This window comes from Lissotriton helveticus, chromosome 1_1 (assembly GCF_964261635.1).
Source record: "Lissotriton helveticus chromosome 1_1, aLisHel1.1, whole genome shotgun sequence".
NCBI classification, from domain to species: Eukaryota; Metazoa; Chordata; class Amphibia; order Caudata; family Salamandridae; genus Lissotriton; species Lissotriton helveticus.
This window is the reverse complement of record NC_136057.1, coordinates 1636939411-1636965817: the sequence shown is the minus strand read 5'-3', so window position 1 is coordinate 1636965817 and position 26407 is coordinate 1636939411. Positions and strand designations below refer to the sequence as shown.

Genomic DNA, 26407 nt, shown 5'->3' with positions numbered 1-26407 from the left:
ATAATATATGTTGAAAATTAGCGTTTTATATTGAAGTTGGATGCGTAATTCAGTTAAAAACGAGAAAGATCGACGTTTGTTCGATGTTCAATGTCAAGTAAGGGATTTTTCTTCCCAAAAGATGGCCGCCGTGCGTGAAATGACGTTATGACGTCTTTCGCGTGAGCAGTTGAGCTTTGTTTATGTTCAGATGAGTTGCTGCGTGGCTCGCGTGTAGTTTAGACTAGCGCTGCTATTCCATGCGCATGTACATCTCGCGCCCCGTTTGGCAAGTGTATTACTCCTTGCGCATGCGCCCGCTGTACACCTTGCGCATGCGCACTGGCTCAATATGCGCGACTCACCCGAAAATCCGGATATTGTGCAAAATTGTTCAGCATCTACTCACGAAGACCATAGAAAACGGCGTTTTCATTTTCTTTACGGGTTCACCTTCAGGAACACAGCGCAGCCACCGTCATGAGTCATTTAAGCATTCCGTGATCCTCCGCATCAGACGAGGTTCAGTGATGCAGGTAGGGACTCCAGGTTAATTAGGGTCGTCGCCCAATCGTCGCCAGTGAAATGATGTATCTTCTGGAACCAATATAATGAGGTTGTAGAGATTTATTGTTGAGAAGCATAAGATACGTCTGATCAGGTAACCTGGGTCGTAACTGTCATCCTATGGAATCCGGAGCACAGCAGTATTCCTGATTCCATGCATGACACACAACACCACATCATCCTTTTGGTATATTGACTAAGAAGGCCATAGAAGGCCCTTTCTTGCAAGTAGAATGAGGTCTGGGTGGGACGGGTAGGGTTCTTTTAGATTTTGCATAACAAGTCTGTATGCATTTGACCAACCAGCAAGCAATGCCCGCTGTGGAAATGGCAAACCCCTTGTGTGGTCTGAAGTAAGCCACGAGAAGTTGGTGTGTTTTATAGAAGGATTTAATTATGTCGATGTAGTACATAAATGGTCTTTTGACATCCAGAGTTTGTAGAGCATGTTCCGCTAGAGTCTCTGGGTGTCGAAAAAAAAGACAGAAAGCTGAAGTATCCGGTAAATGTGGAAACTGGAAACTAACTTATGGAGAAATCTTGGATTGGTCCCGAGATCCACTCTTTTGTGATATGCCTGCAAGAAAGGCTCTTCCAGGGTAACAGAGGTTATTTCACTAATCCGCCTGAGGTGAGTGATGGCTAACAGGAAAGCCACCTTCCAAACGAGAAATTTCAATTGACAAGGGTGAAAGGGTTAAAAGGGGGGCCCATGAGTCTTGTAAGACCACATTGAGGTTCCACACTGGAGCAGGAGGTGTCTGAGGTGGAATAACTATTTTGGGGCCTTCCATAAATGTTTTAATGAATGGTATTCTGAACAATGAAGCATGTTGCCTATTTTGTAAGTAGGCAGCTACAGCTGCCAAGTGTAGTCTAATGTAAGCGTGGGCAAAGCCTGCTTTCTGCAGGTGGAGCAGGTAACAGACAATGTCCTGTACCAATGCTATGAGGGGATATATTTGGGCAGACAGATGTGTACAAAACGTTTCAATTTCAGGCCCTGATATTGGTCCTGAATGCTTCTTTCAGAACAGACATACATTCCTCTAGGAGGTTAAGGTAACCAAACTCTATGACCTCAAGAGCCAAATCGCTAGGTTGAGTTGCTGAGGTTGGGATGTCAGATAGTGCCATGATCATGTGTGAGAAGGTCAGGCCTGTTGGGCAACTTCTCATGGGGAACTAGCGAGAGTTTGAGCAGTGTGGTGTACCATGCCTGGTGCGCCCAGACTCGAGCTACTAGGATGAGAGTGGGAGATGTCTGCCTCAGCCTCCATACCACAAACGGTAGGACTGGGAGAATAGGTTGTGAGTTGGGTGTTAATTAGGCCTTCTAGCCTAAAATGATAGGATTCAGGTTAGCTTTGTTTAGGATCAGTAGGAAAGTACAGCTTTCCATTCAGAGGAAATTGTGCCCATTTCCACCAAACAATTGAAAACAGCTCGAGTGGCCAAAGCAAGATGTTTAGATAGTAAAGCCATGACTTTGGACAGGCAGGTATAAGGGGAGAGGCTGTTTTCGACTAACCTCGGGACCTCTGGACCTCCTCCAAAGAGAATGGTTCAAACCGGATTAGTGAGGGTGTCCAAGCTCCTCCCATATTTGTCATATTACTGGTAACACAAGGGTCTATCGTAGGCAGGGTGTTAAAGTTTAAATACATCTGTGAGATTTTCTCTTGAAAAAAGTGGTAAAGGGAGTCACACAGTTCCTGTGGCACTAAGAAGGGCTGCGTGCATGCCTGAGGCTTTGTGAATCCATACTAATAATATAAAGAGAGAGCCCAAACCTTTGAGGCGGGTAATCTCAGGAACCACAGCACCAATCACAACACCCAATACAGCATTAGAAAGGACAGTTGGAGCAGATGGACATAGGCTATACAGCTGGCCACCATATACATTAGAAGGGTAAAAGAACCTTAGGGGCAAAGTAGTCCCTTGTGGGCGTGGGCGTTCTGCTCGGGCGTTCTGCTGGGAGCGTGTGCATACAGCGATAAACTAAAGCCTTCAAAGTACTTCATTGTGGGTGTGTACGTTGTGCTGGGGGCGTGGCCATACAGAGTGGCATTCGCTACGCATTACGAAAATAAAACCCTTCACAGTACTTCCTTGTGGGCATGTGCGTTGTGCTGGGGGTGTCATCATACAGCAATGGTTGCGGCATTCAAACGGCATTCGGAAAAAATGGTGCGTGGAAATCCGGTAAAAGAAGCGTTCACAGGGCTCCGTTGTGAGCATGTGGGGCGTCGCCATACAGCAATGTGCGCGGTATTCAACGGGCAATCGGCAAAAATGGGGCGCGGAAATCCTGGAAAACAAGCGTTCACAGGACTCCCTTGTGGCCTTGTGCGTAGGGCGTCTGCAGACAGCGATAGGCGCGCCTCAAACCAAGTTGGATTCTACCCCTTGCGCCAAGCCTTCTGGGGGCGACTACCGTTACAAAAACACTGGCCGGTGCTTTTGGCAATTTGCGGTGCGTTCGCCGTTCACGCCAATGTGGGTCGTGGAACTGACAACACAGCGGGCAAACACGTCAACTGAGGCACATATCACAAGGCCGGAGCCTCACACTGGCTGCAGAAGCGTACGCCCATGTTGCACAGCAATGGAGAACTAACTTTACCCTATATGCACAGGTGAACGGAACAGGTAAAAGACGACGTGCAAGGTCATTCTTAAAGCACCCATCTAACTAATCTTACCTTTTCTGCAACTTACCTAATGATGCATACGTGACAACCATTGCAGACATTCTATTTCATATCCGGGCAACGTCGGGCTGCTAGTTCATGAATAATCTTAAAAAATCACTTTAGGTGCATTGCCAGCCTGTTCAATTTGGTTAGTAATAAAGTGATTGCATGTAGATCTAATATTAAAGTGATATCTGGACAGGGCAAGTTTACAAGAGTCCTTCTCCTGTTGATTTTCAGTTCTACTAGCCGATTTTTCAGTTTTTAGCCTTGTTGTATACAAAGGAGCAGAAACTCGTAGGTTTGTGGTGCACATCTTTTTGGAGGAGCAATTTTGTCCAAAGCCTCTGTTAGAGCTGTTTTGGAGTTTCCTAACAAAGCATTGAAATCCATAGTGCATTGCCCATGGACTGATGGTGTGGTAATCTGGCAGCAAAGTTTGGACAATTTGCATTTTCTGCTGTGATGAACAGGTTTATTTGTGGAAACCCCCAGCGCCGGAATTAGGGAGGTAGGATCTGGGGGTGGAGTTCTCACTCGTGGACTTGTTGATGCGTCCTGCTGAGCAGGTCTGCCAGATTGTTGTCCACCCCAAAAATTTGCTCAATGACCAAGTGTACTCTGTGCTGTACTAACCACCGCCAGATGCTCTGAGCCACACTGGATAGCTGTTTTGAGTATGTTCCTTCTTGTTTTTATAAGTAACCACGATAATTGTGCTGTCTGTGAGCATCAGGACTGTTTTCTGTTGTATTAAAACATTAAAATGCCTAGAGAGCAAGCTGTACAGCCAGCAGCTCCAGGTGGTTGATGTGGAGGGATTTCTGGACAGGTGTCCACCTCCCCTGAATGGTGAAATGATTAAGATGTACATCCCAACCGAAGAGTGAGGCATCTGTGGTGATGGTCTCTTGTGGAACTGGATCGAGGAAGGACCGCTCTTGTAACATGTTGTTTGTGTTCCACCACTGCAGGGAGCTATGTGTGTGGCCCCAAACCAACACCAGATCCTCTAGATGACCCTATGCTTGAGACCACTGTGCTGCTAAGCACTCCTGTAAAAGATGTATGAGCAATCCGGCTATGGAAGATTCAATCATGTCAGCAATCGTATCACAGTTCTGACTGTTACTTGACCATCTGGCTGAAAAATAGGCAGCACTTCTTGGAAGGCATGCACTCATGCTGGACTAGGGAATGCCTTCCCCACCCTAGAGTCTAGGATGACCTGAGCAAAGGCTGTACTTTAAGGAGTTGGAAGTGGGATTTGGTCCGATTGATTATGAAACCTAGACCATGGATGGGGTCTGGGTATGCGCTACGCATCGCTGGTGTGGGGCACTCTTGATCAGCTAGTCGTCCAGTTAAGGAAAGATGTGGATACCCTCCTCCTGAGATGATCTCCTACTATGGCCAGACATTTGGAAAAATACTTTTGGGGCTGTGGTAACCCCGAATGGAGGTATTTTGAACAGGTAATCTTTTCCACTAACCGCAAACTCAAATCTGTAGGGCACCCATTGCTTTGGTCCTGTCAGTGTCTTCCTTTATATGTTCTAGCATCTCATCCACCTGAGAGCCGAAGAGATACTGCTTATAGAAGGGTACATTTAAAAGGTTCTGTTGAACCTCTGATTTAAAACCAGACAGGTGCAGCCAGGCTTGGCAACGTAATAGGACACTGGTGTTAATGCCAAAAGCGTCTGTCAGCCGCATCCAGTGCACAACGTATTTTTGTATTGGAGATAATTTTACCTTCCACCATCAAATCTTTTCCTTTCTTGAGGTACTGCTCTGGGAAATGTTGAACGAGGTCCACCATCTGATCCCTATGTGCTCAGATGGACCGTGATATTAGTCCAATTGAGTTGGTGATGCACCAATGCTTGAAAGTTTGTGCTGCTACACTTTTACTTCTTTTACCTCTTTAAAATTCTATGGTCCTCTTCTTTCGAACACGGATCCCGCCCCCTATTTCCTTAAAAGGATCATTCACCGTCAAATCAGATATTATAAGTGTGGGTGCTAGCACACAAGGGAGCCCCCTTTTGTGTGGGATTAAAATGTCCCTTTCCCCCATCACTGACTGCAGGAATCAACACTAGGTGCCTCTAAACAGATTACCTCACACTGCACCAAAATTCCTGTGAACATCACATGAATTGTAGTGAAAGTCACACATAAGCATTACGAAACTCTCTTTAACATGTCTGAACCAGAAGGTGGAAATAACACAATCTAACAATGGAGCCAATGCACATTACCAGTAGTTGTTGGAGTCACTAGATCCCATGACTCAAAAAGACGAAGAAAAACAAGTTGTTCACATCTGAGCCCAAAACTAGATGCCGGAAGTATGCACAGCGTGTTTTTCCACAGACACACATGCCTCAAACTAATGTTTTTCTGCAGAGTAATGGACAGAGTGTTCCTCACCATCACCACTGAAAAAGCCTTTTATCCTTGGCGCGCATGCACAAATTTGGGAATTGTAAAAAGTAAGCATCCATAGAGCAAAGGGAACTATTTGGAATATACATCTTAAACCTTTTCCTCAGATAAAATGAACCAGCGTTATGATTAGCATGTTGTACAATAAAAAAAGATTTAAAGATAATACTTTTAGCCATTCGAAACCAGTTTAGTGTACACAGTGCAGGAGAAGATGAAGCATGCCAATGCAGGCCAAGAGCTAGTTTGGCCACCATGTTTTGAATGTGCTGTAATTTATTCAACACAGCCTGAGGGGCTCCCAAATAAAGAGAATTACAGTAGTCACAACGGCTAAGAATAGTTGCCTGAACCACTAGCTTTTGAGCCGCTGACAGCAGCAGTGGGGCTATTTTCCTGAGAACCCTCATGAGGAAGAAACAGTAAGGAGTCAAATGGTTTGTCTGCTGCATCAACGCAAAGTATGCATCAAAATAGAATCCAAGATTTTATACAGACTGAGAAGGGAGATGGGAAGGGAATAGGTTCCAGTAGGTGCTAGAATGTAGAGGTAAAAGGCCACCCAACCTAAATGAATCCGCCAACAAATATCTTTCTTTTCGGTATTAAACTTCAGATCATCGGAATAGAGCCTAGAATATACCACAGGCATACCCTGATGAAATACTTCATGCAGAGCAAAAATTGAGTGTCATCAGCGTAGTTCACACCAAAAGACCTGATTAATACAGCCAATATGGCAATATATATAGGCTAAACAGGGTGGTGCTAAGGATGGAACCCTGAGAGACCCCCCTTGCCCAAGGCTCTGAAATAGGACATGAAAGGAGGAAAGTAAACAGCTTGGAGTATATCCTCTAAATAGGAAATTATCCTTTGAAGGGCTGTTCTACCACTACCAATCTCCCTGAGCCTGGCAAGGAGAACAGAGTGGGAAACTGTATCAAAGGCTGCGGACATATCCAAAAGAACTGAAGCTATCGGGTCTGTCCTATCCCTATCCGCTGACAGCCTCAAATCTTCTAGAACTGCTAACAAGGCAGATTCAATGTTGTTGGCCGGATGAAAGAGAGTTTATACCTGCTCAAGGATATGGCGTTGTTCCAAAAATCTGAAAGCACCGAATTGACATATTTTACCAAAACCTTTTCCCAAAAAGGGAGAAGTGAGATGGGACAAAAACCTGCAAGGGCAGATTGATCTGCATTCTGCATTTTCAAAAAGAAGACAATTGGTGCCCATTCCCATTCTGTATCCATCCATGTATTACTTAAGGAATTGTTGCAAACTTTGAGAGACACCCTCACCTCCTTCTAAAATTTTGGAGGAACGAAGTCCAGAGGAGAACCTGACTCGATCATAGCGCTAATGGAGGTCAATTGTTCAAGGGGCAACATTTCAAAACGATCGAAATGAGGAGTCCCATTCACCTCCTCCCCATCAATACACATGCCAGGTGCCCCAAACAACAGCCACTTGAGGAGGCGATAGACACCTCTTCCAAATTAGATGTATGTACCTTTTCTGAGGAGCAAACACAGGCACAGATTTTGTCCTCAAAATTCAAGGAAAGCTGATCTACAAGCTTTTTGAATGCTCAATAGAGGACGACACACAGCTAGGTGCAGTAAATGACCTCACTAATTTAAGAATTTCCATGGATGTGGGTTTCGTGGCAAGAATTAGTTTCCCATAACATTCTGTTTTTACAGAGCAATCGATTTCTTATAGTTAGACAGCGCTCACTTTAGTTCCAATATTGCCTTTATGGAATAACCAACATGGCAGTCTTTTAGGTCTCGTACACTGTGTTTTATCATTAGATAAGGCTATAATGTACCATGGGGTGGAGGGTCTGTGTGCTTCAGCGTAACTTTTTTTAGAGGCAAAACTAAACCCAGTGCTATTTCCACCCATAGGACATATTACTTATAGCCATTTTCCAAAGATGTGGGTTAGAAGGTCTCTCACCCCCATCCAACTGGCTAAAGAGTTTGGGAATGGTGAGTTTACTCCAATACTGCTTCAACTGAGATATCCTGGGAGTTTGTTACCCCGGAGACTACCTCAAATGAGGCGTCAAAATAAATTTGACAAGATAATGATCTGTCCATGCCTGCTGAGTAGTTTCCATCCATTCAAGCAGCTCAGTCAGTCCAAAGACCAAATCCTAAGTATGTCCTTCAAGATATGTGGGCCCTGACACTTTCGGATATAACTTCACTGACATCATTCCATCAATAAAGTCGGCATGTTTTAGTAGGGGAAATGATTAACTCAATATGGTAAAATCCCCTACCACACACAATTTAGAATGGAAGCAGGACATAGGCAAAATGAAATCAAGGGAATGAAAGCTTCGGCTGGACCCAGAGGATGATAACAAACTAGCCCACTGCCTAACACGAGAGAGGAGGAGATAGAAAATCCCAATAACTCTGAGAAAGGAAAATAAGTGGGAGAGTTCTTTAAAAGAGTAATAAGATCTAATAATAATGTCTACCCCCTCCCCCACCTCGTTGGGAGCAACGGGCACAATGGAGCATCTGGAAACACAATGGGCAGAGGGCAAAGTCAAATATTTTACGGAAGCAGCCCTTCAATAATTATGCCCTATGCATAGAGCATAAATATACACACAAAGAGAACAAATAACAAAAGTACAGAAACATACATACGAATGGGGCAGACAGTGGTTCGCTCACTAATCAAGCATATGTTTTGCATATGTTTATATATATTAATGTTTCTAATTCAATGTAGCATCTACAATTGCAAAGTTTGTCGAGGACGGTGTTGCTGATCTTCGTTGAGCAAAAAGCAAGTAATTGCACTAATCATTAAACACAAATATCACTTCTCGCAATAGTGACCAGTCTATCGGGACTCCTCACTGTTGGCCAAATGAGCAAAACTATCCCCCATCCCTTTGGCAGAGAAGATGGGCAAGAAGTCTTGATTAAAAAGCAGTCAAGTGGAAATTGATAACCAAAAAACATCAGCACTGATGTCTGTATTAGGAGTAGATTGTCCATGTTCCAAGTGGAATACATTAAAATAGCGACAGATATCATATGTGCAAGAAGGTTTTTCTTAGCTATCAAGGGTGTAAGAAAGTCAAACTAAAATAAAAAATCTGCACTTTTTATTGCTTCCAATTTCTTATAAAGCAATTTTACCCCTCTTTCCTGTTTGAACATGTGCGATCTTGAAACTGATAACATACCTTCCGAAGCATCCGAGTGTCCACTCTCTTGTGAACCCAGTCTGGAATCCAATTCCATGCTATCTTTTCTAAGACAACTGCATGGCTTTGCCTCTCCTTGGGCTGGGCTTGACTCCGTGTCACCTTGGTGGCAGCATCCCGGGGTATGCTTCTCTGATTGGCTGTCGTGGCGATCAATGCTGCCACCACCTTCAGCCTCCTGCTGCTGTCTACACAGATGATGCTCTGCTAGCAACTGGAGTTCTGGTGGAGACAAAAAAAATACTATACTGAGGATACTCTTTAGTGGCTGAGACTCAACGATGCACAACTAGTCACTTGGTGCAAGTGCACAGTTACATTGGGCTAAAGTCACATACCTACTGTGTAAAATAGCACACCACAATTTGCTTCACAAATGTGCACAACTGGCAACAAATAGACAAGTACCTACTTTATACACAAAGACAACAAGCATTGGCATAGCCAATAGGTCTCACCTTTGGGACCTTATAAGTGTTTAGTTATCCAGCACAATATCCTTGGTGCAACAACATCAAGTGTTGCATGGCTAAACACTTATAAGGTCCCAAAGGCGAGACCTATTGACTTTGCCAATGATTGATGATGCTGAGGTTATAGTGCTGCACTGGTGCAGAGGTGGTGCTGTACTGGTGCTGAGTATGTGGTGCTGAGTGATTCTGTGCTGTTTCTCAGGTGATGTTGAGTTGATGCTGCACTGGTGCAGAGGTGTTGCTGCACTGGTGCTGAACAGGTGCTGTACGGGTGCTGAGGTGCTGCTGCGCTGAGGTGCTGCTGCGCAGGGACTCATGTGGTGGTGCTGAGTGATGCTTTGGTGTTCTCAGGTGATGCTGCACTGATGCGGAGGTGTTGCTGCACTGGTGCTGAGGTGATGCTGCACTGGTGCTGAAGTGGTGCTATGTTGGTGCTAAGTTGCTACTGAGGTGGTGCTGCCCTGATGCTGTGGTGGGGGGTGCTGGTGCTGCACTGGTGGAGGTGCACCAATGTGGAGGTTGTGCTGTGCCAATGCTGGGATGGTGCTGTGCGGATGCTGAGGTGGTGATGTGGTAGTGCTGAGCGATGCTGAATAGATGCTGCACTGGTGCTGAAATGGTGGTAAGTGGCGCTGTGGTGGCGCCGAGTGATGCACTGATGCTGAGGTGGTGCTGCTTCATTGATGCTGAAGTGGTGCTGCTGCACTGATGCTGAGGTAGTGCTACTGCACTGGTAGTGAGGTGGAGCTGCTGCACTGGTAGTGAGGTGGTACTGCACTGGGGCTGAGTGATGCAGAGGTGGGGCTGTGCTGGTGCTGAGGTGGGGCTGTGCTGGTGTTGTGGCAGTGCTCAGGTGCTGCTGAGTTATGCTCTGTTGGTGCTGCAGTGGTGCTGCTGAAATGGTGCTGAGTGACACTGATTGGTGCTGAAGTGGTGCTGTGCTGGTGCTGAGGTGGTGCTGTGCTGATGCAGCGATGGTGCTCAGGTGGTGCTAAAGTGGTGTTGTGCTGGTACTGAGTGATGCTGAGGTGGTGCTGAGTGGGTGCTGCGCTTAGTTGATGCTGTGCTGATGCTGGGATGGTGCTGAGTGATGCTCAGGTGGTGCTGACTGATGCTGCACTGGTACTGGGGTGACGCTGCACTGGTGCAGGTGGTGCTGCGCTAATGTTGAAGTGGGGCTGTGTTGGTGCCGAGTTGCTGCTGAGGTGGTGGTGCACTGATGCCGAGGTGGTTCTGTACTGATGCTGTGATGATGCTGTGCTGGTGCGGAGGTGGTGACTGGCACCAGTAGTGTCACCCATGCACATTCAGTGTGCTTCTCTGGGGATCTGGAAAGGGCTCATTTTGCTTTAGAAAATGGCTGGCTGCATGAAACCTCACTTCACAGACAATCCAATTAATTTGGAGTTGCAGTGTCTTTCAGGATGAGAACAGCTAGAGGTCAATCACAGAAGAGCTGGAATATCATACATGGTCACTGCACCCAGCAGCCTAGCAAGAGAAACAGAAATCCCTTGCAGTGTAAATTCACAAAATGCTGAGATTTACAGAAATTCTGGATGTTTCTCAATTTGTGTATCTGTGTAAGACATAACATCTATCCATGCTCTCTAAAAATGCCATATGTATTTCAGTAAGTGTGTATTGAAGTACATTATGTATAATCGTCTATTGAACAGGTGATACATACTGAATTTTTTGACACTTAAGTATGTATCACTTCTCATTAAAAGCCATATTAACAATCTTACAATAGCAAAATATTGAGTTAAAACGTATGCCTTCGCAGGCTACACGGAGTCCATTAAAGTGAGAGAATGTCTGGGTGATTTTTTTAAGGACCCCTGCAAGAAAATCACGAGCCCACCAAACTACGTAACAGAATATTAAAATAAGTTGCTGAAACCTAGAACTCTGCAGAAGGTACATTAACCCTCTGAGCTATTTTATGACGATTTAGACCCGTTACCAGCGAATGCACACCGATCTCTCCAACAAATGCAAAATTACCAGAGTTACCTTAGCAGCATCACACCCCGAGACCTGCTGGATGACGTGGACCTCGGCAGGAGGTGGCTTTACCTCCAAAGCTAGCCAAAAATGTAGTCTGTTAAATACCGAGTAAGGAAGCCAGAAGAGCGTGGCCATCACATGCTGCCGTTGCCACTTGGGGCAGAATATGTAAAAATAAAAACACAAATAACAATGGGGTGGGGGGGGGAGAACTGTTAATGAAGGAGATCGAGATGTATTACTGCCACTTGAAGTACTGTTTATTGAACTAAGGAATGTAAAATGATTGTAACTCTGCTGTATTACTGAAGATATTCCTGCCACTGTAACTGCCTTGGTTTACAATTAAAAAAAAAAGTAAAAAAAAAAAAATGTTACATAAAAAAAAATAACGCATGGGGTGCCTGTAATTTACTCATGCTGCTCTTCTGGACTCCTCCCTCATCACTCCGCTCCCTTATGCCATCGTCCTCAAATTATGGGTTCATGGGGTACATTTGTTTTCAGCACTGAACAAAAACGTGTTTTCATGACATTTGTAGAATCTTCACTATCAAACCGCCCCCATTAAGAGTGCTATGAGCCGCGGTTAACTGCCAACCCCGCAGCTGTCTGCAAAACGTATTGGCAGCAATGTTATTAAATATACATAAAAACGTATTCCTGGCCTCATGCTCTCAGCAGTTTTGTGTAACTTTCTACCTTCCCTCCAAGAGAGAATGTGGCTTAACGGCTGGAGCGGTCGGCCTTGAGACTGGGTACGGGGTTCGAGTCTCTGCGTTAGCTCAACATCCTGTGATTTTGGGCAAATTACTAAATCTCCAAATGCCTAACAAAATAAATGCTCTTTGTATAGCGCTCCGACACCTTCAAGACGCTATATAAAACTGCAAAAAAATAAAAGTGCCTTTATCGGAATGCACGAGACACTCCTCTACATATGAAAGATCACTTAGCCACAGAGTCGCCAGTCACATCCAATCCTCAAGCACATTGCCCCCAATCCCCACAGCATTGGCAAAGCCAATAGGACAGGCCTCCATGTGATGAGCAGCACCCACAGTGAACCGGAGGAGATCCGAGGCACAAAGAGCCAAACACATGACACCCGACAAATGCCTGACCACAGCCAGTGCCACCACCCTCCCACCAAGGGGCCTGCACTCCTCATAGTCAAGGAAAACACAGCATCTCGACAAAACCACTTGTGAACTCTCACCTTGCATACAGTGCACCATACTGCTCTCATGAAACGGCACTGCAGGGACGCCAACGACCCACAATGCTGCAAGTGGGCACTGCAGGGACGCCATCGACCCACAATGCTGCAAGTGGGCACTGCAGGGACGCTAATGACCCACAATGCTGCATGCGGCACAAGCTCACACCAAAAAATGGTGGGTTTGTGCATTTGTACAAGTTCCAAGCATCGCAACATCACCAAAAACCTGAACATACTAATTAAAACACAGTCCCTTTAACATCGCAAACGTCAAACGAACTGGGACTAGGGGGCGTATAAAACTTTCCTGAAACTCGTTGCTCCTGATGTATTTCACCAAAAAGCCAACAGGTCAGCCCCTGGGTATCAACAAACTCGAAACCAATCAGTGAGCAGGAAACGTATTCTGCATGTGACTGGAAAGCCATGTGGCCTTGGATTGGTTGGCAGAATTTGTGTCAGGGGTTGGCCAGCTGAACAGTGTTCCGAAATGCAGTGGCTGTGGCCCCTCGAATACTTTCAGGCTGCTTTACGATTAGCCGGGGAAGTGCTTGCTTGCTGTTCATTGGCTCCAATGGTTTTCCATTGAATGCAAGGTCCCAGCACATTTTCCCGCTGCTGCCCGTTGCTACCTTTCATCATTGGCGAGCTGCTTGACTCTTCACTATTGACTTTTACCTCTTCTTCAGGAGTGAGGTAAGACCCGCTGCGAGAACATGGTCATTAGAGTACTCTTGTCCTTGGCGCTCTAAGCCTGTCACTGCCGCCAGGGCATATAAAGCCAAAGCGTGAGCCGGCCAGTTGAAAGATTTGCAATTAAGTAGAGGTGGGCGAGCTAACAGATAGTCGACCCAGAGCCGAGCCAAGAGTCCAGTTTGACGATATGAACCTGTGTACGAGTGGAGTCTTGAAAATATAGAGCAAGTATCATATACATTATAATGAAGCCTCCTAAAACAAGCATGCAGAGCGGCCCCAGCTCTACCCAGCCCCCTCCTCTAAAGAGCATGACCACAGAGCCAGAGAAGGAACAGGGGAAAGAGGGGGGCGGGAGGAAACTGAACACGCACAGCTTAATCCACAAGATAAACAATCATATGTGTGCAGAGCCAAGTGAATAAAGAACATGCGCGCGCGCCTCACGCTGGGAGCAGGGGGAGGGGGGAGAAAGGAGGGGGCCTGCGCCTGTTTCCCTTGCGGGAGCGAGCCAGGGGCACCATGTGTTTGTAAGTTAATTACAAACATATGGTGTCAAGCTCGCTCCCGCAAGGGAATCGCCAAACATGCATGCGTTGCCATTGAAGGAAATGGAACACGTGCACGTTTTTGCCTGAAAAGCTGTGGTGATTGCTATAGGTCTTTTTGCCTATGCAGCGCATGCGCACTGCTAGGCAACACCTAAAAAGGATTAGGTTGGTCAGGGAACACATGGAGCCAAGCTTGCTCCCATTAACAAACACAAGAGCTGGCCATATCCATTCTTGCATTTCCTTGCACACTGTTTGTCTGTGTTTCGGACTAAGTACGTAAAATAAAACATCTGCAAAGGACAGCAGGCGTCTGTGCCGGTGTCAGTTTAGCAATACATGAAAAGAAGAAAAACGTTCAGGAGTGGCACTAAAGACATTATAACCAGCTATATAGGTGAAGGGAAATAAGCTATCCCCTAGATGCATGATGAATTCAGGTAACTTTTTCCATATAAATCGAAAATAAATCAGTTTTCTGAACCTGATGCTTCATGGAACCAACTATCTTCAGTTAGTAGTAGTTCTCCTAAACACGGAAACAGATGAATTGGTCTTACTGGTATTTCTACATTTTCTGATACATCAGTGGTGCTTACCTCTAGTGAGTTGACATTTCTATGGAAACTCCTCGACTTCCAAATGGCCATGACCAAAAATCGTGCGCAAATATTTTCCTTTACTTCTCTAAATCAGCTCATAATCAATGTTCCCAAAATAAGCTCTCTTCAAACTCTCTCTCCTCCCTTTCAGTTTCTTCCATAGGTTTCACTTAAAAGCATATTCCAAAACTTTGGGATATATTGGTTGAATACTATAAAAGCATTTGCCAATATTTAGATCTAAAATCAAAAGACTTCCTTCCCTACATGAAACAATTGGCTTTGTGCTTTGAGATGTAGAAGGTGATCCATGTTCAAACCTGATAAAGGGAGCTCATTACCATAAAGAAACTCTTCTTATAGCCAAATACTGATATGGCAGGGAACTCTCTACCGGCAGCTACTAAGATAAATAGGGTATTAAGCAACATATAGACATTTTTCATGCTGGGTAGCGAACAATCACTTACAACAACAGCGAAAATAAACGGCATCAGTTTTTGCCGTGACAAATCAAACCATGCACAGCCCCTCAAGCGCTGCACATAACTTGGTACCAAGATAACGTGCAAACAGTTTGATCAAGCACAGCTGCCTTTATGATGACTCCAGCAATATGTCCACCTACAGGATGTGAACTCTGCCAGATTTTGTTCAGCCTAATGCCTTGCTCAATACTAGCACAAATAGTGATTGTGCATACATATGCAAACTGCATACCACCTCAAATACATCAAATCACCAGACTCCATTAGTAATCACAACACTTGCCTTTTAGACACTGAAATGTGGATGGCAACCCACTTTCAAAACCTAACTCTAATAAGATGGAGTTTGTGATCATGACCTGAAATGCAACTCTACAAAATGGCAAGACACAATATGCAACAGGAAAGGAATACTTTATCCTAGCTTTTTGTCTTGTCTCAAAGAGAAAATAATTACAGAGACGGCAAATTTAGGGGTCTGCTTCTATCTGCCAAATTATATCTCCCCAAATTCTGACTCTGGACAGCATTGGTCATCACAAGATGAGGGTACAGGAATTTCATCCACAAGCCATCATTGTCCACCGGACAGTCTCCAGATGAAATAGCAAACACATTTGATACTGGGTTGTAGGAATCCACATGCAATTCTTGGATGACTTTCAATAACTCCCCATCAATGCAGTATCCTTCTTCCTATTCCTTTGCAAAGTACATTTATTACTAAAATTCAATACCACTTCCTACCTAGCCAGTAAATATGATGACCACTTCAATACAAACACTGTTTCCAGTCCTGGACTTCTGTGATAGACTAACTCATTGCAGGGGCAATATTACAGTAAGTGCCCCAGGGGCGCAATAGGTCTTTTGCCCACTTTGAGCACCCAGGGGTACTTTGGTATAACAGAAGGGGCCGCAGACTAATGTTCAGCCCCTTCTGTTTTGCTGATAGGGGGTGTTCCCTTATTTGCATAGGGGCGTGTCCCATGCAAATAAGGGAATTCCTTTGCCTCTGCACCCGCGCCGTATTACAGACGCAGGCACAGAGGCAAAGACACCCACAGAGGGCGCACTGAAAGTGCGCCACCTAAAATGTGGCACACTGTGTGCCATCTAGAGCATTCCTCTGGAGGGGGAAAGGGGGACCCATGGACCCCCAGACGCTGACTGCACCCGCCTGCAAGGGGATCTCTAATACACCGCACAGTGAAACATGGAGCGGCTACTTAAAAGTGGCTCAGTATTTCACTTGAATGACCGCCCCCTTTGTAATAGGGTGAACATTCCCTGTTTGCGCCCAGTGCACCTGTTTTAAGGTGTGCCAGGGCGCAAACAGGGAAAGTGTGCTCTATACATAATAGGGCCCTAGGTGTATTTGTCTTGTTTTCCCATGAAAATAATTACATTTGTACAAGTGAAATCAATAATTTGAAGGTGAAAAGCTCAGGACTAGCGGCAGTGTCTGTAACAACTTGGAGCCAGGTAGACACATAACCTGTGCTCACCCGAGTGTCAGTAAATAAAAGAGATGCAGACATGGACATGAATTCACCAAAATGCCAGAAGTAGTGCAAGTGATATCACATACTCTTCAACCTTCGGTTTCACTCAAGCACATGCTTACACATACACACATGGAGCAGCATACATGTGGTTCCACCCTTTCATGATTGATAAGGCCACATTTGTGTGCATTTGTCATGGAACCTAGACATTTATATTATTTGTGTATGTTAACACTCTCTTACAGTAACAACAAAATACAGTTCTCATATATATTTACACATGTGTGGTTTGGATAACACCATTAATTTCCATGTATTTACACACTCATGTTAATAAAACTTTGCATCTATTATTTAATGGGACATATATCTATTAGGATTACACATTGCGCTTATAATGTGGCTGTCTCTCTATCTGTAACCATACAGTTACAACGCATGTTGAAATGTTTGCTATACTAAAATTGACCAAAGGCCTTAAGCATATGGATTTCACAACATTTAACCTTCAACATGAATGTTGCCTTTGGGTGCAATGTTTTTATTTCCTCTGTAGGTGCAGTGGTATGACCTAATGAATGGGGAAAGGCACATTGAATGAACAAGAAATGGAAGTTTGAAGGGGGTACATTAGTCGAGGAAGATAAGACTAACGAGCAAAGGGAGGACTTCTTTCTGTCTCTGGGGATTGAGGAGAATGAACCAGAGTTCGTTTCGAATATGTGGATAAAAGAAGAGAATTACGAGTGGGGGTGACAAAGAGCATTGTTTGAAGGTGGACATTAACGAGACCTTTGATATGGAATTCTAGAAGGCTTTTCTGTGGTATAACTAGGCAACAGTTTTTAGATTTACTCAGATTCCTTTCAGACTAGGAGAGGTACAAACCTCTATGTGCTACTCTTGTTGTGTGGTTTATGCTATATAATGTTCTTTTTTTGGAGAACTTCTATACAAGTTCTACTATGCTGACACCATTCTACTTTATTGGATCTAATTAGGGTTTCGTTTAGCATTCATTAGTGTAGGTTAGTTAAGGTGAATTAGAATCCCTCATGCATCATAGGCAGGAGGACCAAAGATTTCAATCTAAACATCAAGCTGTTTTTCTTATACTTTGCACTTTTGTTACTGAATTCCTCATTTGTTTTCTGTTATTGAGGATAAACTTTGTGCGTAGATTAGCCTTTCCGTTAGTAACCCTGTGTTTCTACTATGTTTCTAAGACTGTTTTATATTACCCTGGCTTTGAATTTGTAATAAATCTATTCTTAATCCCACTTATTGACTCTGAGCTTCACTGTTTGACCAAATGGGTAGCACTGTAATTGTAAATTGAAATTGGTCGTGACTCTTTTGTTTCTCAGGCACCCATGAAAAGTCTGTTGCCGGGGTCCCGACTTACATGCATTATCAAAATGGTAGCAAGAGATGGTTTGGGTCTTGAGATAGGGAGTTAGGGGACTTTACATGAGAATAGTTAAAGTCCCACTTTAATTTCAATACCAGTTTCGGAGTCTATGGTTCGAGATAGAGCATAGGCGGAATTCCAGTGCGCGGTGGCGGAGTACTAACAGCGGAGGAGTAAGTATCAATAGAGTTGTTTGTATGGCTTGTGTCTAGCTTGCAGTGCTCTAATATATGTGTGATGTCTGGCGGAGGTGTTGCGAATGTCACGTGAATATGGTGTTTAATGCGGAGAAGTTGATGTTGTTTATGGGTTTGACGTTGCCTAAGATCCCGGGATGATATTAAAGGTGTAGAAAACACTGTTTTGTAATCGTTTCCTGACATTTTGTGGGATCTGTTGTGACAGGTCATCAGCAGCCCAATTGAAATAGGGACCTTAAATTTATGTGTGACAGTAAGGTGTGATTAGTGCAGCGGACCTTTTGCGCAGAGAGAAACTGTACTGATCAGGGTGATTCCCCTCAGGTCGAGGTTTTACTCGAGCTTGTGTTAGAATAGATTAAAGCATTTATTGTGTGACTGTATTCTGTTGATTTATTTAGTGATACAGGCAATTGTTTTTTGTGTCTATTATACTGCATTTAGTTGTATGCTTGTTGCTGGAGAAAGTGCCCACGTGAAAATTGTGAAGGAGGGTGAACCACTGCAAAGAGTGACATTCACGTCACAACATGCAGCGCTGGGATTGGTCGGTCGGCGTAAAGTCACGCTGTTATTGGTTGGATACATCATAGGTTGTTGGGCTGGTATTGGTTGCCGATTCTAAACATACAATTGTATGAATAGTGATATTTCTTGTTTTGAAACAAACAACTTGATTGTGATTGTTGACATATTGAACAGAAAATTAAATGTTTCAAAGTGATATGGGATTTGGTTAGGACGGATGTGACAGAGAAGGAGAAGAGGCACCACCCGACGATACTGCACGTCATTCTATAGTGATAAATGTAGGGCTTCACGCTTGTATGTGGCTTAAACAACGGCACAAGATCACGGAGAAGGAAGGTGTACTGGAGTTCCCTTGTTATGGCCTAGACCTACAGAGTTTGAAGCGCTCAATGCTTGTCAGCGTGAAAGAGAGCTATCAGGGAAGAGCTGGAAAGTTAGTGCATACATATGCAGATGCAAGATGGGATGTAGAACAGAAGAGGTTCAGAGCCGACATGATAGAGTGTGTTAAGTTGTATCTGGCATTGACGGTGATGAATTTGAGAAGGGCAGTCAAGAGGAGAAAAAGAGAGAAGGAAAATGAGACAAGAGAATCAGGTGAGAGGGATGAAAACTTTGACAGTGACACTAGCAACAGCCTTTTATATGTGTTGTTGTTGGAGCATCTGCCTCCATACATTGAAATCCAAGCAAGGGGGGGCATGAAAGCAATAATGATAGTGGAGATTCCGGAATTGCTACTGCACCAGTAAATGTGAGTCCCAATGCAGTGGAGGTTACCCCTATGAATATGAACGAGAATACAATGGGAGGCAGCTTGGGGATCTGTGTCCCTGGCCACTCCGTAGCTCCGGATGTTGCTACAGCTTTGAGTATTCCAGATGCTCTTACTGTCCCAGTTAATATTGGTCCTGTAATGCCAATATATAATGCCAGCCCGCAGGGAGCATTACGTATGAATTAACTGTTCCAACTGAGTCGAGAGCCTTAGAGTAGCCTCCAACCAAATTAAATGTGATTATTCCCCTGGTCCTATTAATGTGAGTTCCCTTGTGGTGCAAGTGCAGATCCATCAATGAATCAGGCTGGATTTGGACCTTTAAGGTTGTTTACGGGATTGCCAGAATTAGATTCACTCACCGGAATCAACCCTGAATGTGCATAGTAGCACACCTTGAACGAATACAATGCCTAAAGCCTCCGAGGTGACACATATATTTGATGCTCAGGAATTAGATGAATGGTTGAAAGTTCATAATGCCCCTTCGATTGAGACTATAAGTATGGAAAAAAGTCAAGGGACGATTCAGTCAACGTTAAAAGTAAATTTGGTTGATGTAGTCAAATTAAAACTTCAATTGGATGAAGAAATAAGTGAAAGTCTTGAATTGCCCCAAATAGACACTTGGCAACAAATAAGCTTTTGTTTATGAGCAAGGATGTTAACAGGAGATTCCGGAATCATTGTGAAAATTCAACTGAAACATCTGGAACTTCCTTTGGTAGTGAAATTGAGTGCCTTGAGACATCTGATTTTGGATGTGGCTGAGTTGCCCTTCTTGAATGCAAATGAGTTCTGTGTGCTAGTTGATAAGCTGAAACACTTCATTTTGGAACTGATTGTCAATTAACTTAAACTGTTTATTATTAGAGACATTATATAGACTTTGTAGGGAAGAAAGAAGAGTCACAAAGACTTTATATATAATTTTGCTGCATTTCATTTGAACCTAGATTTGCTGCTTGCACAGGTGGAAAACAACAGAGAAGGGACTATAGCTGCTACGTTCCACTCAACGGTTTAGATTCTAACTAAGAAAGGAAAGCCAATACCAACGCCAAAACTTCTACTAATACTAATAGGCGAAGATACATCATAACAGGCACACTAATAGTTGTAATATTGATCAGAATGCTTACAGCGTTAGATTGATCTACATATAACTCAGTAGAAATAAGATCCACAGATGTTCCTACTGCATCACAGCCTGCTTATAGTAACCTACAGTTGTGAGGAGCTAAGAAGTTCCACACAAATGTATCAAGGGGAGATTATTCATCAAATGCTTTTTTAAGATTGCTTTATGAATATATTGACGATTTGAATGGGAGAGAATTATGTATGTACTCAGTAGCATGTGTCTGTTGCTGAGGACATCACCTATCATCATATACATTTGACATATGGAATTTATTGTAGCCTTTTTCTAAGCTTATTTTAGAGACAGTTTAGTTTTCAATATTATTTTTCAATTTCTGATTTAATTCTTTCAGAAATTCCTTGTTTAAACATTTGAATAAGAATCCTTATTTAAAAGGGGCTGAGATTGCAGGCAAATAGTGTGCGCCTCTTAAGTCACTAGATACAGCATATTCCCATAGACATATTTTGGCTTGTTGAATGTCAGATTAGGGAAGAAATTCAAGAGATTAGTGGAAGACAGAAGGAGAGTTCTACAGTCTAAATTTGAAACTGATAAGGACCTTCAGAAACCTTGCAGGTGGAGCAGTGAAGAAATTGAACATCAGGAGAAGGGACATTTGCTCACTTTAACTTTAGATTTAAAACTTAAGGGAAAGCTGTATATACACATTGACCAGTGTTATATAGATCTGTTATTCTTAGAACAGAGCAATTGTGAACATGTTTTTGAGGCGAGAGGAAAGAATTATCTTTACTTTGAAGGACAGGATCCTGTGATTCTTGGAGTACATTTTATTTGTGGACAAAATTCATATGTTAAATTGCCCCATGGACTTGCTAACTTGGTATAGTTTTCCTGAAAATTTACCATGTGGAACATTTTGATGATCCAGTACGGGAAAAGAAACATTGAATTAAGTGAGTTGTTAGTGCAGTGGAAGTTGCATGAGATATTTTTGGTGCCATAATACTGTCTGTAAATTTGATTCTTAATGATCTGAAGATTAGAAAGCTGTCTACAATAGTGGATAAGTTAGCTACTAGTACTGCAAATTCTTTATTTCTAGTAAATGCTGAGATGGTTGCAGTAAGGTCTATGATTTTACAAAATCGACTTGTATTAGACCTTTTACTCACAAAGGAGGGCGGAGTCTCCAGGATGCTCAAAGTTCAGCAATGATGTACTTATATTCCTGATGAAAGTCAGGATTTGGACGAAGTATACTTGGAACATATCTGGGTTGACAAAAGATTTGAAACAGTTAGAAGAAACAGGAGCTTTGAAAGTTATTGGGAATGGATGTTCTGTTATAGGTAAATGGTTTGGAAACATGGGGAGCGGAATTCTGAGTGCCATTTTGCATCCCTTTTGATAATTGCCCTTTTTGTAATATTCTTATTCATGATCTTTAAGGGATATATCGGTATGCACAAGTTAGGCAAGTGGTGAAGTGCAAGAGAGCAGATGTCGTGCTAGAGGGGAATCAGAATAAATATTATGACGACATAAAACATCTGGAGGATTGTAGATGAAAGATGCTCAAGACCGCGAGATTTTAGATTGTTCATCTGATCACATCAGATTGTAATCTGTGATGACTTGATTCGTCATCAGTGGGGACTGATGCAGCACAATTTTGGCTCCAACCTTTCATGACTGATTAGGTCACATACATGTTAACTTATGACCCCATGTATTCGTGTGACTTAATATGATTAATGAGGTGTAGTGCACTTGAAGCAATATAGAAAGTGCATTTACTACATAATTTGGACATCTATATGTGTGTATATTAACGTTTTCCTTACAGTAACAATGAATTGCAGTTTTCATATATATCTGCACATGCGTGGTTTGAATAATCTTGTTAATCTTCATGTATCCACGTACTCATTTAAATAACATTTTGTATTTATTATATAACAGGAAATGTATTTATATGAATAGCATTTTGTATTATTAATGTGACTGCCCATGTATCTGTAATCATGCAGATACAATGTGTATTGGGATGCTCGCTATACTAAAGTTGACCAAAGGCCTTAAGCATTTGGATTTCGCAAGGTTTAAACTTCAACGTGAATATTTGGTGTGGGTGTAATATTTTGCTCTCCTTTGCAGTTGTATGAGCTAATGAAGAAAGAAAGGCACATTGTGTGAATGGGATAGGGAAGCTCGAAAGAAGTACTCTTGGCAAAGACGATAAGACTAATGAATGAAGGGAGGACTACTGTTTGTGCGGAATAAGGAAATGGGTAGAATCCACGAACGTTCTGAATATGTGGATCAAAGAAAGGGGCCACGAGTGTAGCTGCCAAAAAGTATTGTTCGAAGGGGGACACTAATGAGACATTTGATATGGGATTCTAGAAGGTTTTTTCTGTGGGTATAATTGAGTAAATTCCTTTCAGACTTCGAGGGTAGAGACCTCTTTGCAACATTTCTATTGTGTGACTTCATGCTATACAATATTCTTTCTTTGTGAGTGAGTAAGGTGGGGATTTGTGCACCCCGTCTTGAAGAAGGAGTTGATCTCCGAAACATGTTGACACACACAAGAGGTGATGTACATAACGTTACATAGACACCTCACACTTCACTTTTTTTAACAGTACCAGCCCGGGGACCTATTCAATATTTTTTAGTCCACCCCATGAGCCAGGCACTTTTTAACTTATCACTCACTAATAACCCCACCACTCACTCACATAAAACCCTCACACGCACCACGCATAGTCATTGAAATAAGTGCTCCAGCGTAGTCGTAGGTCATAGCACGCCGCATCCCGTAGAGGGGTGCGAAGACCCCAATGATGAAGCATGACACCAAGGGTCCTTTTGGTGTGTGAGGGGTATGTTAAAAACACTAAGTGCTCCCCACCACTGTAGGGAACACTTTTAGAACCATTGGTGGATTCAGTTAGTTAAGTCCCTCATGCATCATAGGCAGGAGGACCAAAACTTTCAATCTAATCATCAGACTGTATTTCTTATTCTTTGTACTGTGGCTCCTGAATTCCTCATTTACTTTCTGCTACTGCAGATAAACTTTGTGTGCAGGTTTGGCTTTCCATTGCTAATTCTGTATTTTTTTAATTTTTATTTCGAAGTATTTTATTGATTTTATAAACAAGACATCAGCGTCTCTGTACAAGGTTAGCCTCTCGAAGTTTGTACAACATGTTCGAACCATATGCTTAGCTAACCCCATCTGGTGTGGTTTAGTGAGAACGAGAACATAAAAAGATATAAGAAGAAGCAGAAGGGAAACGAGTGAAAGAAGGGTTCAAGGCAGGTTCTGTGATTGTGAGGTGTGTGGGCCAGTGGTCAGCAGCCACATCATTTGCTTGTGAGTTAGGGAGACACGTCGGTCCACCCGCTCCATAGGGCCCTTGTTAAAGCTACTTTATGTTCTTTTTACCGCACTTAACGGGGGCGCTTACCGGGGGGTAGGGGGGGGTCAGTCCCAGGGGACAGAATGGTTTCATGGGGTTCGTAGAAGTCTAGGTATGTGTCTAGTGATTTCCACATCCCGTTGGTTGCTGATTTCCAGGGTGAGTTCTGTGGTGCAATTTTGTCCGCACCTCTGAGGTGCGTAATCCAGTTGAACCAGCCCTTGTATGAGGTCTTACTTGTGTCCTTCCAGTTGTTTAAGACCATTTTCACCGCTCTGGTCAACAGTAGGTCAAGTAGGTCCCTATCGTGCTCTGATCTTTATTCTGAGGTCATAAATGCGGTGGTGAGGAGGAGAATTCAGTTGTTAGTGTACAACCCAGTAGTAGCCAGAATTGTGTCTGTGAGAGCACCGGTTAATTTTATTTTGTGAGGCAGAAGTCCAAAGTGCCGCCCACTTTTGTTCGTCCAGTGTTTGTTTAATTTTTTTCCCCAGTAGTTATGTGTCTTAGCATTGAGATTGGTGGACTTGGGGCGTAGAAGTTTGTATATGTGTGAGACCTGGTGTGTTTGCTATGTATTGGGATATTGATGGCTGTGCGCGCGATAGTTTGCTTTTGGATAGGGCCGCTTATTGACTCTGAGCTTTACTGTGTGACCAAATGCCTTGTACTTGTAATCGTAAATTGGAATTGATCCTAACTCCTATTATTCCTCAAGCAACTAAGAAAGTTCCATTGCAGGGAATAGGCATAGGGGGCCCAGTATCGTGTATATCACCAGTATCGTTAAATGTAAATGATAATAAGGCCTTGCATATTCAAAGTAAAGAATGAGACAATTTTAAGAAATAGATGCCTCACTGAAGCAACAACCAACAGGTATCTATCTGTCAATCAAGCTAGCTGACCACCCATATTTATCATCATTGGCGTCAAGGGTTGAGCGTAGCATAGATAGGAGAACACGCTATGTATAATGCACATTAACCTATAGTGTTGAAAAGTGACGTGACGTGAAAACAGCGATGCATCACTTTTCATTACGTCCTCCTTGCGACATGCTGGATGCGTCATATTGATGCATCATGTCGCAAGGAGTTACAGATACGTCAGTATTTCTGACATATCTGTAGGCGCAAAAATGACGCATTGCTGGAGTGTGTCACAAAAGTGACGCAACCCCAGCAATACAGAGGCATGGCCTGATAAATAGTTTCCTATGATGTTGTCTTCCTGTGAAAGATTTTGTCACATTTGTTCATTAGGAGGAACTCTCTCCCACATTCCTCTACACCACAGGCCACTGATGGCTCAGTACTCCAGCACTGCCAGCTAACAATTGTTTACTATGGGTTTCTAAAAATGAACGTCCTGAAATGGGGTTTTAGAGGAATGTAGATTAAACAACTATACCACTAGTGGAAAAAATCTTATCTGCCCAAATTATTTTCCACACTTAACAATCAACTTTTACCTAAGGACATTGAAGCGTGGGTATTTTTTGCCTCTCTGAATTCCGCAGACTAGGACCTTCCACTTAGAAATGAGCTCTCTTTCCCAGTGAAATCTTGTGGCAGTAATATATGTGTTATCCAAAATTACACTGAGATTCACTTATCCCTAGGGAAGACAACGTGCAGGCATCCATGAAGAGAGTTGTATCTAACACGTTCTGGACACCTCATCAGTGAATACAACTAGAACAGAATGTTCATTCACACTATACAAGAAGTGGTATCAAGGGAACCCTTGACCCCACCAGGCGTTCGACTTGCTAGCAAAATAGGCTTGCATAGAGACTATTAAATTATCTAATTCATCACTCACTAGAAAATACCTACATTTTAAGCTTTCGGGTAAAGGTAAATTAGTATTTGCTACTTTTGCAAAGTCATGAGTATTAGGTTTAAATTATTTTTATTTGTGTCCCAGCTTGTCAATCTTGTCTTTGCCACTTCCCTGGAGCATTGGCTCCTGAATCCCTTTGCTTGGCTGCCATTTCTGCTCCCACTTCTTGCAAGGCCGGACTGGCCATAGCGGGCCCCGGGCAATCCCCCGGTGCGCCGCACGGGTGGGGGCCGGTTTTGGGCCCCTGGAGGGCGTTTTTGTCACAGGGCCGTTTTAGCAGCTTAACTGCAAAATCGGCCCAGTACCAAAATCCGGCCGAAAACCGGCCCCGGCAAAGAGCTCGGCGGCACCTCCAACCCCCCGAGTGGGGAGGGGGGAGACCGGCCGAGCACTTTGCCAGGGCCGGTTGTGGTTCCCAGTCCGGCCCTGACTTCTTGCTATTCAAGCACTACTTTTGTCTGTATAAAGCACTCCATAACTGTGTGTTTTCGAGCCATCTCCCTCGTGTACATCTCTTCCTCTGCACTCTGTGTTGCTATCTGTCACTGCTTGCCCCATCCCCTTCCTCTTGCGCTGAACCATGTGCTTCTTCCTATTGCTT

General features: G+C 43.5%; 1 protein-coding gene across 2 annotated transcripts in view; it reads right to left on the bottom strand.

Annotated features, from left to right (window-relative positions):
* PPP1R1A (protein phosphatase 1 regulatory inhibitor subunit 1A) overlaps positions 1-26407 on the bottom strand; it is a 519576-nt gene that overhangs the window by 108849 nt on the left and 384320 nt on the right. For both annotated transcript variants that reach the window (XM_078688653.1, XM_078688644.1), the window contains one exon: positions 8923-9165. In XM_078688653.1, the coding sequence (XP_078544779.1) occupies positions 8923-9165 (243 nt within the window). The remainder of the gene's footprint in view (positions 1-8922; positions 9166-26407) is intronic.